Source organism: Lepeophtheirus salmonis, chromosome 6 (assembly GCF_016086655.4).
Source record: "Lepeophtheirus salmonis chromosome 6, UVic_Lsal_1.4, whole genome shotgun sequence".
Taxonomy (NCBI): domain Eukaryota; kingdom Metazoa; phylum Arthropoda; class Copepoda; order Siphonostomatoida; family Caligidae; genus Lepeophtheirus; species Lepeophtheirus salmonis.
The window spans coordinates 675,984-691,005 of NC_052136.2; the positions used below are offsets into that span (position 1 = coordinate 675,984).

General features: G+C 33.0%; 1 protein-coding gene across 1 annotated transcript; it reads right to left on the minus strand.

The window, feature by feature from the left end:
• Positions 1-1,240: 1,240 nt before the first annotated feature.
• LOC121120750 (uncharacterized) lies at positions 1,241-14,409 on the minus strand. The gene is made up of 5 exons (XM_040715604.2): positions 14,005-14,409; positions 13,528-13,723; positions 5,478-5,667; positions 5,190-5,398; positions 1,241-1,337 (listed from the first exon to the last, which is right to left on the minus strand). The coding sequence occupies exons 1-5, from the start codon at positions 14,169-14,171 to the stop codon at positions 1,329-1,331; spliced, it is 771 nt and encodes a 256-aa protein (XP_040571538.1). The 5' UTR covers positions 14,172-14,409; the 3' UTR covers positions 1,241-1,328.
• Between the last annotated feature and the right edge of the window lie 613 nt (positions 14,410-15,022).

Here is a 15,022-nt window from a genome sequence, read left to right on the forward strand (position 1 = left end):
TTTCTGCAAAATATCACTAATTACCTATACGACATATATAGCATATGAAAAATACCAATTTATCATAATATCATTTTAAATTGAATTAAAATATGCAATCGCAGTTCTAGGAAAAGTGCCCTGGGGAAAATTGTCATTGGGAATTTTTTTTGTCATTTACACAGAAGGACAAAATATCTCACCCCAAAATTGTTTTTGTGCAATTACAGGACCGCCACTTCACAAAGAATTTAATACCTCAAAATTAACCTCGAGACCATGGGTCTTTTAAGACTACTGCAAGGACACAATGCAGGGTAAAACGACTACCGTGACTTCACAGAGTATTTTGGCCCCCTAAAAATACTTTAAAACGAACTGCAGACCCATGGATTGATTAAGGCTACGGCAAAGACACCAAGCAAGTTAAAAATTACCTCTGCGCTGCTTCACAAATCATATAGTACCTTTCCAAATGATAAAATGTAAACCCCAGGCTTTTAGTTTGTTTAAGGCTACGATAGGTCCACCAAACATGTTAGAAACCACTGCCAACACTTCACTAAGTATATCGGCTCCCTCTGAATGCTTTAAAATGAACCCATATTAATGCATTGATTAAGACTACGGCTGGGACATGAGGCAGGTTAAAAAAATAATTTTGAAGTATTTGGGCCATGGTATTCTGAGTTTTTTTAAGTAAATGATGGGGAAATTTCCACACTACCAATTTTCTCAAGGAAATTTTCCACTGGCAAATTTCTCCCAGGTAATTTTTTGTGCACAGCAATCGCATTTATTCATAAATTAAATATCATTTTTCGGCCAAGATGGTCCTTCGGCGATATGTCCGTTCAGAAAATTGTCCTTTAGCTAAATAATCGTTCAGTAAATTGAACCTTGGTAAAAATGTTTCCGTTCCATAGTCCGACAGGATAAAAATGGTTTGTTTAGGACTAAAAAATGCCCGACATCATCAATGCTGACGCCACATGAAACCATGTCTTAAACAAGGTTTATATAACCTTGGTCCTAGAACCATAAAACTTCATTGTTTAACTATTTATATTTGGATTGAATTTTATTTTTGCTTTATTTCATTAAATAAATGCCTATAATGTAATATATATTATTCATAAATAATTAATAGGTAATAAATACTTAACATTTTTTAAATACTAATTAAATAAATTTTGTAGTTATAATAAATTTATATAGATAAATATATATAGCTATATAACACAATTAATGCCAATGATCCTTTTCATAATATAGTGTAATCTTTGAAGAATTGGTATCTTCATGATGAGACTAGGACAGAGTTATACGAAATAATCATATGTTACACCTCATGGACTCTGAAAGAAAAAGAAAAGCAAAGATTAGTTTGGACTAATAAAAAAAAAAAAAAAAAAAACCCAAGGACTCCTGAGAAAGAGTTTTTATCATCTGCATCATATGTTGAGTGTGGCCGTTGCCACGGAAGAGTGAACGATTCCCTAGTGATGAAAATCGTGTATATTTTGGTAATGTTAAAAAAACAGGAACCGTAAATTAAGATGGTAACACTGACAATTTGAAGAATGTTTTGGAGAAGATCAACTCCAATCAGCTGTGACAAGGGAGGAGGGGATAAGGAATTAAACAAGGACTTTGGCAATAATTACTCCAATGTCGATCCTCAGTTCCACTCCGAGTCCAACACGGATTATAACTCCGCAACAAATCCTCAAGATTACTTTCCGTCTTTTAAGAGCACACGTGAATATTCAATCAGGTTTTATATATAATTGAATGTAGTAGGAAGGGAAGTTTACTAAGTGGGAGTTAAATAGTAAGGACAACAGCTAAAGAAAAGAAAATTCATTTTTCAGATTACCAATTAAAAAACAACAACTGGCCAGTTAGAAAATATACACAATTTACATCAGTATAACTCCCTCTGGACTATTTGAAGTTGGAAAACATACGATGCCAGTCCAGTGGCTCTGGAACTATATGTGTCAAGAGCCTCCTCACTTTTGCGAAATTTCTATAGCTATCACGATAAAAAGAAATCCTTACGTCTAAAAAATTTAAAATATCATAATTTTTTTGGAAAACCAAAAATGTAATTTCATAACTCCTTGGAACTAATCGAATAAAAATTTCATGACACCTAAACTGCTCTTTTATTAAATTAGTTATTTTTCGGTTTCTATATTTTTTACATACTGCCAGTTCATATTTTTATAACTCTAGATATAGCTCTTTACTCGCTAATTCGTTACAGACTTCAAAAGGAGAGGGATAATTTATTAGCGTGATCGGTAATTTTGCCTCATGAGATATTCACCGCCTTTTTATATAATCGGTTCGAACTTTACTGTTGTATCTCGATCATATTAACTATATTTCTAGGAGAAGAAGAAAAAGAAAAAAAACGATAAAATAAGTTATTATTTTTACTGAAAAATTCTTGTTGGTCAACTTATATTAACTTTGTACAATTATGAAGCAATAATATTTGTCTTAGTTGTAATTTTATATCATGATCACGTGGTATTTTAATTAACTCTTCCATTTTGAGATAACATTTAAAATTCAAAAAAATAATGGATTGACTGATTAGACACAGTTCAAAATCAAAAAAGAGTAGGGCTGACTATAAAATTAATCCGATCCAAGGTTGATAGAAATACAAGGTTATACCATAACTCTTGTACAACTAATGTTTGACTTCATAGTGATATCATAGACTATGAGGGGTTGTGTGTTTAGTAAAAATCAGCCTTTCTTGCCAGTAGTTGATACGATACATCAAATTGAAAATTCTTGCGAGCCCGATCAGATGATGATCTAACCTTGTATGTTTATTAATCTTGATCTAATCGAGATTAATGTTCAAACCGATCATATAATAAAATAAAAAGATCTAGATATGTCATGCTACAAAATCTCCTCAGGCCAAAATTAGCGGCGGCAAATTTACCGACGGTGAAAATATTCACGGCAAAATTACTGAGGGCGAAAATGTTTGCAGCAGAATTACCTGGAACCAATAGTTCGAGTCCACTAATATCTTGCAGTTTGGCAAAATAAACTTTTATTTAAATTTATGTTCTCGAGGATTTCGAAAGTTTTCATGTTTCTTATGTTTTATCTATTTATACGGCGATCCTTCACTAACACAAAAATATACATTGTATTTTGTTGTCAGCTGTAGAGGTTTCTCCTTCTTTCTTCCCAATCAGTGTTATGAACGTTGATTGTTCGAATTCGAATTAGCTCTAGTTAAGCTAGGAACAATCACCAACAATTATTAAATAATAATTCAGTAGTTGAGAAGAATTGACCCCTCATTGACAAACTAACAACTGATTTTGGGGGTTCTCTCTCTCTATTGATGATGTATAAAAGGTTGCTGGATACAACAAAGGTGGAAAAGGGTTTACTAGTGTCCAGACTCGGTGTAGCACCAAATTCTTTCTTGGTTCGGTTCTAAGTGATTTTTTTACACCGATTTTTTTGTTTTGACCGCTGTCTCAGGCCGTTGACCGATATATTTTGGTCTCACGCTATGAGCACAATATGCTGTAGAAAAAGTATTGTGTGCATCTAACATTCAGAATAATTCAAAATCTATCCATCCATGCAATACAGTGGTCAGGGAACATATGTAAATTATCCGAAATGGAGTAATTTAGAAAATTGTTGGGGTAATGGGAGTACTACTTCCTAGTGTTAAATGAAATAAAAAAAGTGCAACTACAGGGCTGTCTGCAGGGATTGGGCTGAAGGAGGTGAAACCTGCCCCCTCCCAAAAAAGTGATTTTTTACTAGAAACTTTTTTGGTGAGGATAAATTTCTTTTACGAGATCAGGGTTAAAAATTTAATTTTTTATGAATAGCTATGGATTTTTGAAATTTTTGTTCCAAAAAATGTAATAGTTGTATTTTTTTCACCAAATTTTTTATTTTTGTGAGTAGCTGTTGATTTTTGACATTTATAATTGGAATTAAATTCAATATATTGCAAGTTCAAGTGAACCGTACAAATTATGACAACCATACATTACCTATTTGCAATAGCTTATAATAGTCCAAATGATTTTTCCTAGAAATTTTTATTTGTTTTTTTGGGATGTCTTGGGCACAAAAAGTTTGGGAAGCACTCTCTTGGGGGACATGTATTTATGAGGTTTCGCGGAATATCATTCAGTTAAGCCTTATAGTTAGCTTGATATTGTGTAAAGGTTTCTCTAGTTTTTGAAATTATACATCCGTTAAATTTTGAGGTCTTATGTCAATTTACTACATGAAAATATAAGGAATCGTATTTCCGTTGGGAAAATTCCTTTACAAATAATAAAAATTTATCTTCCAACGAAGGAGCTGACGTTGTCTCTCGGGGAACAGATATCTGAGTCTTTTTAATGTGGGCATCTACATGAGAGGCAAACTCATCAATCGAAAACAACAGAGAGTCACAGATGGAGCTTGGAAACAAAAATTCTATTTTATCTTGAGATATAACTTCTATTCTTGCAATCTTTGAAAATTATTCTTAATCTCTTTAATTTTTTGATTTTATCTCATAAGATGTAGAAACCGAAAAAATTAATACAAACTTATATAAACGAGCAAAAATTCAAGCGATTTTATTGCTCTTCTAAAATAATGATCGCACTCCCGTATTTAAAAAAAATGAGCGCGCTCCCGTTCTGGCTTGATATTGAAAAAAAAATGAGCGTGCTTTCGCTCAAGAATTTTGAATGTCGTTCAGAGCTCCGCTCACTAATGCTTTGGCCATTTGTTAAACATATTTTTATGAAAAAAAAAAAAAAATGAATTTATTACATTTCAATAGTATACCTATATCTAAAAAAGAGGCCTGTGATAGTAGGATTGATACTGGAGTTGAATAATTTCATCAAAGCTGTGATTTATGGATTTTACCCCTGTGATTTTTTTATATAGTTACACTATGTTTGACTATTTAAGTCTAATAAATACTTTTTTTTCTATTAAAAGTTGGCAAATGTTCCACAAATGGTCTTTTGAACTTATGTCATGCCATTGAAATAATTTTTCAGTTCTTTTACAACTTTTGTAACGGGCGCGCTTTATTGTATTATCTGCTTTTTATCAAGGACTAATAACTTTTAGACCAAGTTGGACGCTAAATCTCTGATGTCCCCTCTTTCCCTAAAGTTCTTTAAGAAACTTACCGGCTCCGACTTCTTTAAAAGTCTTTGAGTACATGAGGCATTGTTTTGAGAGGTTTGCATCGCAGTGTCATAGTCAGGAGGTGATTCATCTGTTTCATCCTCAAGTTGAAGTTTCAAGTCGGATTTTTTCTCTGTTTTTGAGACTTCTTCATAGGTAGGAGGAGCGGATGGTGGGGAGGTTGAGTAACATCTTTGTGTATGACTCTCAGCTGATGGAGCAATATAATGATATAAAAAAAATGATGTGTCTTAAAATCAATATTCATGGGTTAAATCAATTAATCTTACCGTCAGCGGAGGGGATATTTGCCATAATTCGATTTTCTTCAACCGTATTTTTACGAAATTGGAATACCACAAAACAAGAAAATAAATGACAAGCTCCTATAAATCCAAGGGCAATGAGACATGATATATATTCGCTTTTGTTCATAGACATTTGTACGTAGCCAAAGAAGAGGAGGAAGGTTATAAGGACCTATGAAGTAAGATTAAAATTAGAATAAACCTAAATGTTAATAAAGAAAGCTTAAACAAAACAAAAATAGTTGTACCATTGGAGGAAAATGCTGTTTTGGGCGTCTCAAACATAACTAGAGTAGGTTTGTATTGGGTTGCCCGGAACATTAAGAAATTAAAATATAAGGTTTAGAGAGGAATATTATTGTCAAAAATCCTTTGTCTTATTCACTCTTCTTTTTTTCTTCTCTAAATGTTATAACCTCAATTAAAAAAGTGTGCAAAGATACATATCAACATGCAGCAAGAATAATTCTTAAAATTATACGTTTTTTTTTGTTTTATGTGAAACAGTTGTTTTTTAGTCATAAAGTTGGTTTTTAACGTAAATCTTAAGGATGCGTCCGAATCAGGCTCATAAGCCATCCCATAGAACAATCTTTACTTAATGTCGTCATCATAGATAGCTTCAAGTGATTTGTCATTATCATTTTATTTTGAGTCCTTGTTTAAAGTAATATTTAGTACTATAAATAAGTCTAAATTAAGAAGAGTGACAAACTATTTACTTAAAATTTTACTCAACTATTTTAATTTGATAAGCAGACGTAGTGTTGTGACGGTCCCTATTGATTAGGCCCAGTACAGTCTTTGGACAGGTCCTATCCGTCATCAGTAATTGTGTTATCAGTCCTAAGGACAATTCCTTAAGATTGTCAGTACTGATTAAAACAAGAAGAAATAAATTTGAGTGACGTGATCAAGGACCTAAGTTAATAAGTTTTTAGAACTGAACTGGAACGGACCAAGACTATACTGGACGGGACTGTAGTCTTTAGTCCAAAATAAGGACTAACACAACACTTAATAGACGTAATTTACTAAATCATTTGTAAAAAGAAACCTTGTGGGTGGCGCTTTCAAATTTGGTACTTTTGTAGGACCGATAATAGGCATTGGACTTTTGAAACTATCGACTCAGTTTCACACGACTCGAGACATTAATTTTTCGACTCGACTACAATTGTGAGTAGATTTACAAATTTTAAATAAACTATCAATATTTAATTTCTGATCCTATATAATTCAATATTAAGATCCCATTTCTTGATTTAAAATTAGCCAATACATCATGATTGATTTTTACTTTGTTTACGAATCAATTATAAGGATAAACATTTTTAAATTAAGGATTTACAGTACTTGGGATAACGTTAATGTTATAATTGAATATTCCATGGATGATCGATACAAATAACTAAAATTTAAGTATTCTGTGGTGGTACATTATAAAGCTATAGTATAATGTCAACAATTACAGGGCGAGGACTCAAAACTTGGAATCTTCTTATAGGCCGTTTAGCCTCACTTCTAAAAGTCTGAAGTTTTGTAGCATTCAAAAGAGCTGCCAAAAAGCTACAATTTGATGTTTGTTTTGTTTTCGTGTAATCAAAAATGTCAGAGCAAAACCACAAAGGTGTGTGATCTCCTCCACGCACAAGTCGACAAGTGGACGCTGTTCTGAATAGAAGAAATGATAGCTTCTTGGCTGAATCAAGATTTTGGTCGAGGGAACCTTCAGGACCAAACATCCACTTCAGGTCACGGGTCTCAGCATCGCGGTGTCGAACGTGAGCAAGATGTCTCCATATTTCTTCAAGGCCAAGGAGGAAGTCAATATGGACAACAAGTACCATGGCTAAGGGCACGTTCCCCAGGGAAAACTTTGTGTTTACCCAAGAAGGCGCCTTGGCACACACGTCCAAGAAGGTGCTGCATTTCTGCAGGGAGAACATGGCTCCCTTCTGGCCTTCGTCCTAACCCGACATGAATCCTCTGTACTTTGCTCTTTGGTGTGTCTTGAAGGGCAAGCCTTCTAACTTCTAACCCGAATGTCGATGCCCTGAATGCCATAATCACGGAGGAGTGGAACAACTTGTCCTAGACTTCCTCAAGGGTAGCTGTGCTTTTGTTCATTCCTTTATTGAGACCATCATTCGGAATGGAGGGGGCATAATGAATAAAAGGTGTAGACAATTGTTGAATTACCAACTTTTGATTCCAAAGTTTGCCACAATATTGGCACAAAATAAAAATATAAAGAAGTGAAAACGGCTCTTAAAATTTTCTAATTTTTGAGTCCTCAGTGTATATTGCTCATAAATATAAAATAACCATATAATTTTAATAGACCCAAATGAAATGATAGTATCAATTAATAGTTGGTAATTATAATCTCGTACAATTCGTTTATACAAGTTTCAAATTGAACAGACATTGCAACTTGTACGCAACATACACACAAATATATCCAAAGTCAACCCATGTCTAAGCCACCTGTTTTAAGGTTGTCGCCGTATTTTGCGGTCATATCTAGTTTCCATATTCAAAATGGTTACAAAATAAGAAACAAATGTAAAGGAGATCACTTGCACTAAGCGGTCAATTTTTCAGTTTCCCTAAGAATATCAGCACAATACAAGTAAGTTTCCACATCTATTATGCCTGTACAGTCGACAGTCCTATTTTATCGAATTTTGATTCAAAATTCCACAAGGGACGAGGGGAGAAGAATTCATCCAAAGAAAACTACCAAACGTCATAAGGGAGTAGACTGAACTCCCTCCTTGGGAATGAGATACCAGGATCGAAACAATAAAGCGATCTATGTATGTTGAGTAGATAATTTTAATATTTCAAAACGGGAACACTTTCAAAATAAAAAAATCCATGGAGATGCATATTTTAAAATATAGTTATCTTTTTTTAAATTATACATTAAATATTTTTCTATAATATAAGTCATTGATTCTTAACCTGGGTTCGATCGAAATCTATTCGGTGAGTTAGTCTCTAGAGTTCGGCGGAGAAAAAAACACACATGATATGTGATGACACACTCTACTTGACCAATTCAAAAAGGGTAATAACAACAATTAGCTACAAAAATGCTGTTTAAGGAGGATCCACTGAACTAATTATGTTTCCAAAACTTGGTAAATGTTCTCAGGGGTCACACACCCGAAAGGAATAGAATATTTTCTGTATAAACTGTAAGTCTATCTTTGTATCGTTGATGAACATACCCCTGTTCATGTTTAGTTATTAATGCTATAGGAGGTTGACAGTTTAAACGGTTCTAGATACATTTGCCGCCTACATTTTTGCAGCTAGCTAATTTTGCCTCTTGGATATAGTGTCACCTAACATATTCCCCGCTTTTTTATATTTTATATTATCAGTTCGAACTTTTCAGATTTTCCACGTTCTGTCTCGCTGATAATTAGTTCAATAAATACACCCTTCACAATTTTTTTTTGTAGAATATTAGCCCAGTATCATCTGGATTCAAATTTGACTACAACGGAAAATGTGCATTTGTCGAAGGTGTATGAGTTTGCTGCTACTTCTACAACAAATATGTTCATTAAAGATATCTCCATCAATGAAGTGACGTCATACAAGTCAAAACTTTGTTATTGTAATGTTTTATTTAGAAATGCGCGGTTAAAAAAGTTATGTTATGCAAAATCCTTGTTTAGTAACATCGTCACTAGTTATCTCCAAAAATGCGATGAAAGAGGATTTAATTCACTAATTTTGTTTCCTTGGGTTTTATGCTAACTTGGCAAATGTTATCAAGAGGCCCAGAAATGTTGGGAAGCGCTGCTCTATGTATATATTATCTCCATAATTCTAAGCCCAGTAAATAAACAATCAAGTAAACAAAGCTCATATTCTATTATCCCATATAAAATCATGGTTATTTCCTTTCCACGCGTGCGGGATGTACATGTACTATTACCTAGCTACGACATTAAGGAGCACGAGAAACAAGACTGTCTAAGAAAGTGCTCTCTCCTCATACACACTCACACAAAAGTAGTTACTATGAACTCATCTTATATTGAAAATAAGTAATGATGACTCATAGAAAGTCGTCTGTCTTGATTGTCTTCTTAGTTTATAAGAACTTGTTGTTATTGATAATAGAGTCAAACCTGCATTAAGAACTCAGGCAAGGGAAAATGAAAAAAGTTAGAGCCTAGTACAGGTTTTATTTTTTGTATCAATTTAAAAGTTGTAAATGGGGATGAAATAATACAATCAAGGATAAAATATATACTCCGGGGCATCAGTAATGGATAAGGATGATATTTTGGTAAAAAGAAACACACAGTTTAGCGATTAGAAAAGGAAAGAAAATGGTATTGAGGGTACTCTTTTTTTTTTTTCATTATTAGGGCTGGGCATATTGATGAGCCTAAGGAGAGGATAGGAGCAATATATATGCTGTGATGAAAATCCAGTGTATTTTTTTAGCTAGCCTATTTCTTGTGTTTGGAATTGGTAATCTGAAGAATGAATTTTCTTATCATTAGTAGTGTCATTATTTTTTTAATTGCTGAGTAGTGAACATCCCTTCCTAAATATATTCAGTTATATTCAAAACCTGATTGAACATTCATGTGTGCTCATAAAAGACGCAGCGTATCCCTGAGTATTTGTTGCGGAATTATAATTGTAAGTCCTTGTTGGACTCAGAGTAGAATTGGGGATTAAAATCCGAGTAATTCTAGCCACTGTCCTTGTTTATATCCTTTTCTCCTTCCTCTCTTGTCAGAGCTGATTGTAGGTAATCTAATGAAACGTCACGAGCATTATTCTTTCTCTCCTCCAAAACATTCTTCAAATTGTCAGGGTTACCACGTTGATTTTCGTTGTTTTTTTTTTTTTTAAACATGCCCATTGTACACAGGATTTTCATCATTATATATATCGTATTATTGATTAAAGTTTAAAAAAAAAGCAGATGCTTATTATGATATGATTTAGGACCTTATACTATTGTTTTATAAAAGTTTTTAATTGAAGTATTCGGATTTTATTAGTAAATTACCAGTTTTATCCAAGGAAATTTTTCGTGCTCTCTAAAAATGCCTGCTTAAGTTGTCAGAGTCAACTAGATATAGAATTAGTTTAAAAATAATTGTTTTGAGGTATGAACACTTTGATGAAGGGAGACCAATGGATGTATTTGTATGTTTCATATTATTTAGTGGGTGATTGTTTTAATGACTATTTGGTTGATGGAATGTTTAATTGTATTTATGTGTAGGTCTTGGCTAGGAGTACTCATTTTAAGCTAAAATGATTATATATGTTAATACAACGTAATTCCTCGTAGAAATTTCATATTATAATATTTTATGTTTTGTATATATTTCTACATATATGATATAAATAAAGTTAAGAAAAAATCTTTATATCTTCTCACTATCTAGTTTTTACCTTCCTTACATAATTTGATAGAGATGTGCAAGCTAAAGATGATCCCGTAGGACAATGCAATTTTTCATCGGTAATATTTATATTTAATCACAACTTTTCTTTACTGGCCATAATAAAAAATATTAAAAAACAAACCGCTGGATGCATATTTTACTTATTAACTCGTTAATGGAGGGTCTATATGTCTATAGCCGTGTTTTTTAAAGTTTTTGTACTATAGAGTCATCTATAAACCTATGCAAATACGTCATAATTTGTCTGACCAATGACAAGAAGATCGGCGCTTAATACAGTTCTTTTTATGTTATAAAATTCCTGTGCGGGATCTAGATATAGCCGCTTAGTGCTGTGACATACTTATATCAGGTGACCATTAGACTAGGTTTGAGTGTAATTATCTTAATGTGTTACACACACAGTAAAATATATAATTGGGTCAGTTGAAAAACATTAAATCTGATTGACAATGAAATACTATACTATACTTCATTTTTGTGACATTTTTGAGACATTCTTGATTATATTTTTCTTTAAAAAAATAAATAGACCTTTCATGATAGTATGTATCTCACAGAATCAGGGGTATGATGACTTAAAAGTAAATAAGCTGAGGGGTAGTATAAAGAATTACGCTTGGGATTTTCCCTATATGTACGTAAATAAAAAATTATGTTACATTCTTTGTAATTCCTGATTTAGACGATATAAATCTTGAAAATGTAATAGTTGAAAAAAAAAAAAAAAGGCTTTCTTTTAAATTTAATACAAAAGCGAGCTAAAAGGATTTTTCTCAGAGTTAGGAATAGTTTACATTTGTACTCTTCGACGAGTTATCGTCAATTTTTTAAAATCAATCACTCTAATTAATCCTTTGGAGGCTCAGGTTTTTATTTTGTTTTGTAAATAATTGTTTATGCTTTCATATATCGAAGCATGAAATAGTTGTAATCACTCAAGCTTTATTAATTATTAAAATGACAATATTTTTTTTCAAAATATATGTTTTTAGTTAAAAATTTGTATTTTAATCATTAAATATAACACTTATAGGACGTATAAAGGTGTTTGAAGAAAGAAATGCCGCATTTGAAGCTTCTTTTTAGAGAGAGAATTATAGCGAGAAAAGGCTTAAAATGACCATTCAGTCATGAAATATAGTACTTTAATAATGCAGTGTTTGAGCAAAGAAAGCATCACAAATTAAACTACATGAAGTAGGAAAAAATTCATCGTTAGAGTGAGATTATTAGAAGTTGATAGATTTTATTTGAAAGGGATCATTTAAAGGAGGCATTGATTTCAATGATTGTCTTGAACTTGTATATTTTTATAAAATTAAAGACTTTTTATTTCATTCTATGTTTAAATATAATTTGTCGAATGTTACATAGAAAATAATAATTATATTACTTTATCCGAGATACTTTTTCTAGTTTCTCTGGATTTATAAAGGCTTGTATGAAAAAACAACAACATATTTTTAATCCAAAAAATAATATTTTAGTCATATTGATGTGATTTAGAAATAGTTTTGCATGTAGGATTGAGCGTGTATACAGGATAAACTGTATGTAGTGCTCCTTGTTGTATATTCTATTCATATTTTTTATCTAAGAAATAACCATGTAGTCGTATTAATAAAATTTTGCAAGTGTTTTTCAGGTAGAATCTAGGGGGAGCTGTTTTTGTTATAGAAAATAAAAAATACCGCATGTGAAATGTAAGTGAGTTTAAGCAACGAGCGTGTGTAAGTGTGCCTATGAAAAACGTCGAGTAATAGAGAGGATTTCTTGGGATTTGTTCTATACTATTAAAGCAAGATTTTTAGTTTAACCGTCGGGAAAAATTACTAGGGGGTAAAGCCGGTTACTAAAACAATTTGACGTCTGAAATAAAAGAAGAGGAATTGTTTTCATGGTAAACTTTGTGCAAGGCGGCAAATTTTCTAGACGGGGAATCATCTCATAACAAATTTTCCTAGATCCATAATATAGTATACGCCCATGCGGGAGGAGTTTAAGGCCAAAAAATTGGGTATGTACTTGTTACATGGCCCCAAACCTTCGATTATTTATCCTAGTTTACAATAAAATATAAGAAAACTTTTTCTCATATTCTAAGTCAAAGTAAGTTGCTCTTTCCAAGCGTTTCAATGACCTATTTAAGAATTTAATGTCTACTGCTTTTATAAAGAGAAACTACATAAAAGTCAGTTAAGGCATTATCCTTTTGAAAAAGTAATAATATATAGTAGAATTAGGGGTATGATTAAATTGTAAGGAGAAAGCAGAAAGGAATCATGGCTCTTATCTGTCCTCATCTACATAATATTATTAGCTTCACACGATAATTGACATTGATGAAAAACAGGAAGGTTATTCTTCTAAGTGCAGCCTTAGCTACAAGGATTTACTAAAAGTGTATTGAACTTGCAGTTGGGGGAGGGGGGAAAGTCTATGAATATTCTTACATGTTAGTTTTGAATCATAAATATAAATGTTTCCACCCCCTTCCCCCATAATGAAAGCTGCAAGACAACAAACAAAACTAATAAAGTAACATCAAGAGTAGTCTAACTGTCTCTTACCAATAGAATTACCATAATGAGTGAATTGATGCAAAGCCAAGGCACTGTATAGTTAGGAATACGATTAAAGGCTCCATATATGAGCACTATGTTCACAATCAGCTGAATGAGTGAGAGGGTAAAGATACTCATATCCACATTTGCAGAAGAATGAAAATTTAAGTCTTCCTTATCACTAAGAGGAGTAATAGTGTACCTGAAAGACAAAAGTATGTCAGTTTTTTTATTCCATTGACCTTTAGATACATACAATTGTGCAAAGCTATAATAAAGCATCAATTAGGCTTAATATTAATAAATAAAGTATTTATAATCCTTCCTTTATTGGGAGAACAAAGAGTTTGAGACCCGCAGGTAATGAAGAAAAAAAGGGCTACGGTTTGCGTCTCAAGGTCATAAACCTAACTGTACATCATAAGCTTTCCTCCAGTGTAGTATGAAGGATAAATGCAACTAAAAAGCAAGTAATCCCCTTACCCTGTAAATAGAAAGAGATCGAAAAAGCTGTTGAGGAGTCCAATGATTATTACACCGATTCGGAGTGTGAGACAGGAGCAGCAAGCATTGTTAGGTCCATTAGGAACACCATTATCATTCACCCAGGAATGACGAACCTCAGAAGATGAGGAGGATGAGAGGACCATGTTTGAAGTATGAGGTCTTAACCTTTCTACTGGCTTTCTTTTTTCCTTCCCTTCTCGTGGAATAGCAGGATCAAAACTTCACTTCTTCTTCTCCGGAGAGACTTTCATAGACACATTAATTCTTTGAAAGTCAAGGTTGAGTTATATTCTCCACCACTGCGGACGCCGTCTACTCCAAGCTATATGTATTCTATTATGTCTATAGAGAACCTCCTCCCACAAAAACTAAGACGAGACTAAGAATCTTCCCTGTTTATTTTTCTCTTCTTCTTTCATAGAAAAGAGGTATTTTGGGCGGTAGGATCGTATTTAGGCATGTCAATACATGCCTAATTCAGGAGACTGCAAAAATCCCCCTCATCCCCCCCCCCTTTACCCCTTCTTTCCTACTTGTTAGATGCAGAGAGAGACGAACGAATGAGTGTCCTCCTTTGTAAGACGTTCAATTGTACCTACAAGAAGGAAAGTACACAGAAATTAGCTTTCAATATATTTTCCCCCGGTCTCTCCTAAGGCCTGCCATCGGCCTTATTGAATAATATTATACATGTTGACATTGAATATAATTTCTTGGAAGAGAAAATAAATTATGCAACCAACATACACACACAAAAGCAATATGGAAAAGAAGAGACGAGAAAAGAAAAGAATAGAGTGGTAATTGAGGCAAAGAAGACAACATGTTGCACGTTGCCATTCATGCAAAAGGATGGGCGTACTATGACAAGACTCCTGAAGATCTCACCAGCTTCAAATTTCATTCAAATACTAATGTGGACGTCTCTTAGTATGTTTAAAACTACCCATACTGATCGATGGCAAAAATTAACGTAACGACAATCTTTTTAAAA

Coding starts and splice junctions, on each gene's coding strand:
- LOC121120750 (XM_040715604.2), bottom strand. CDS start 14,171: ATGGTCCTCTCATCCTCCTCATCTTCTGAGGTTCGTCATTCCTGGGTG. Junction 13,724..14,004: donor GATCTCTTTCTATTTACAGG/GTAAGGGGATTA, acceptor TTTGTCTTTCAG/GTACACTATTACTCCTCTTA. Junction 5,399..5,477: donor AAATATCCCCTCCGCTGACG/GTAAGATTAATT, acceptor TTGCTCCATCAG/CTGAGAGTCATACACAAAGA.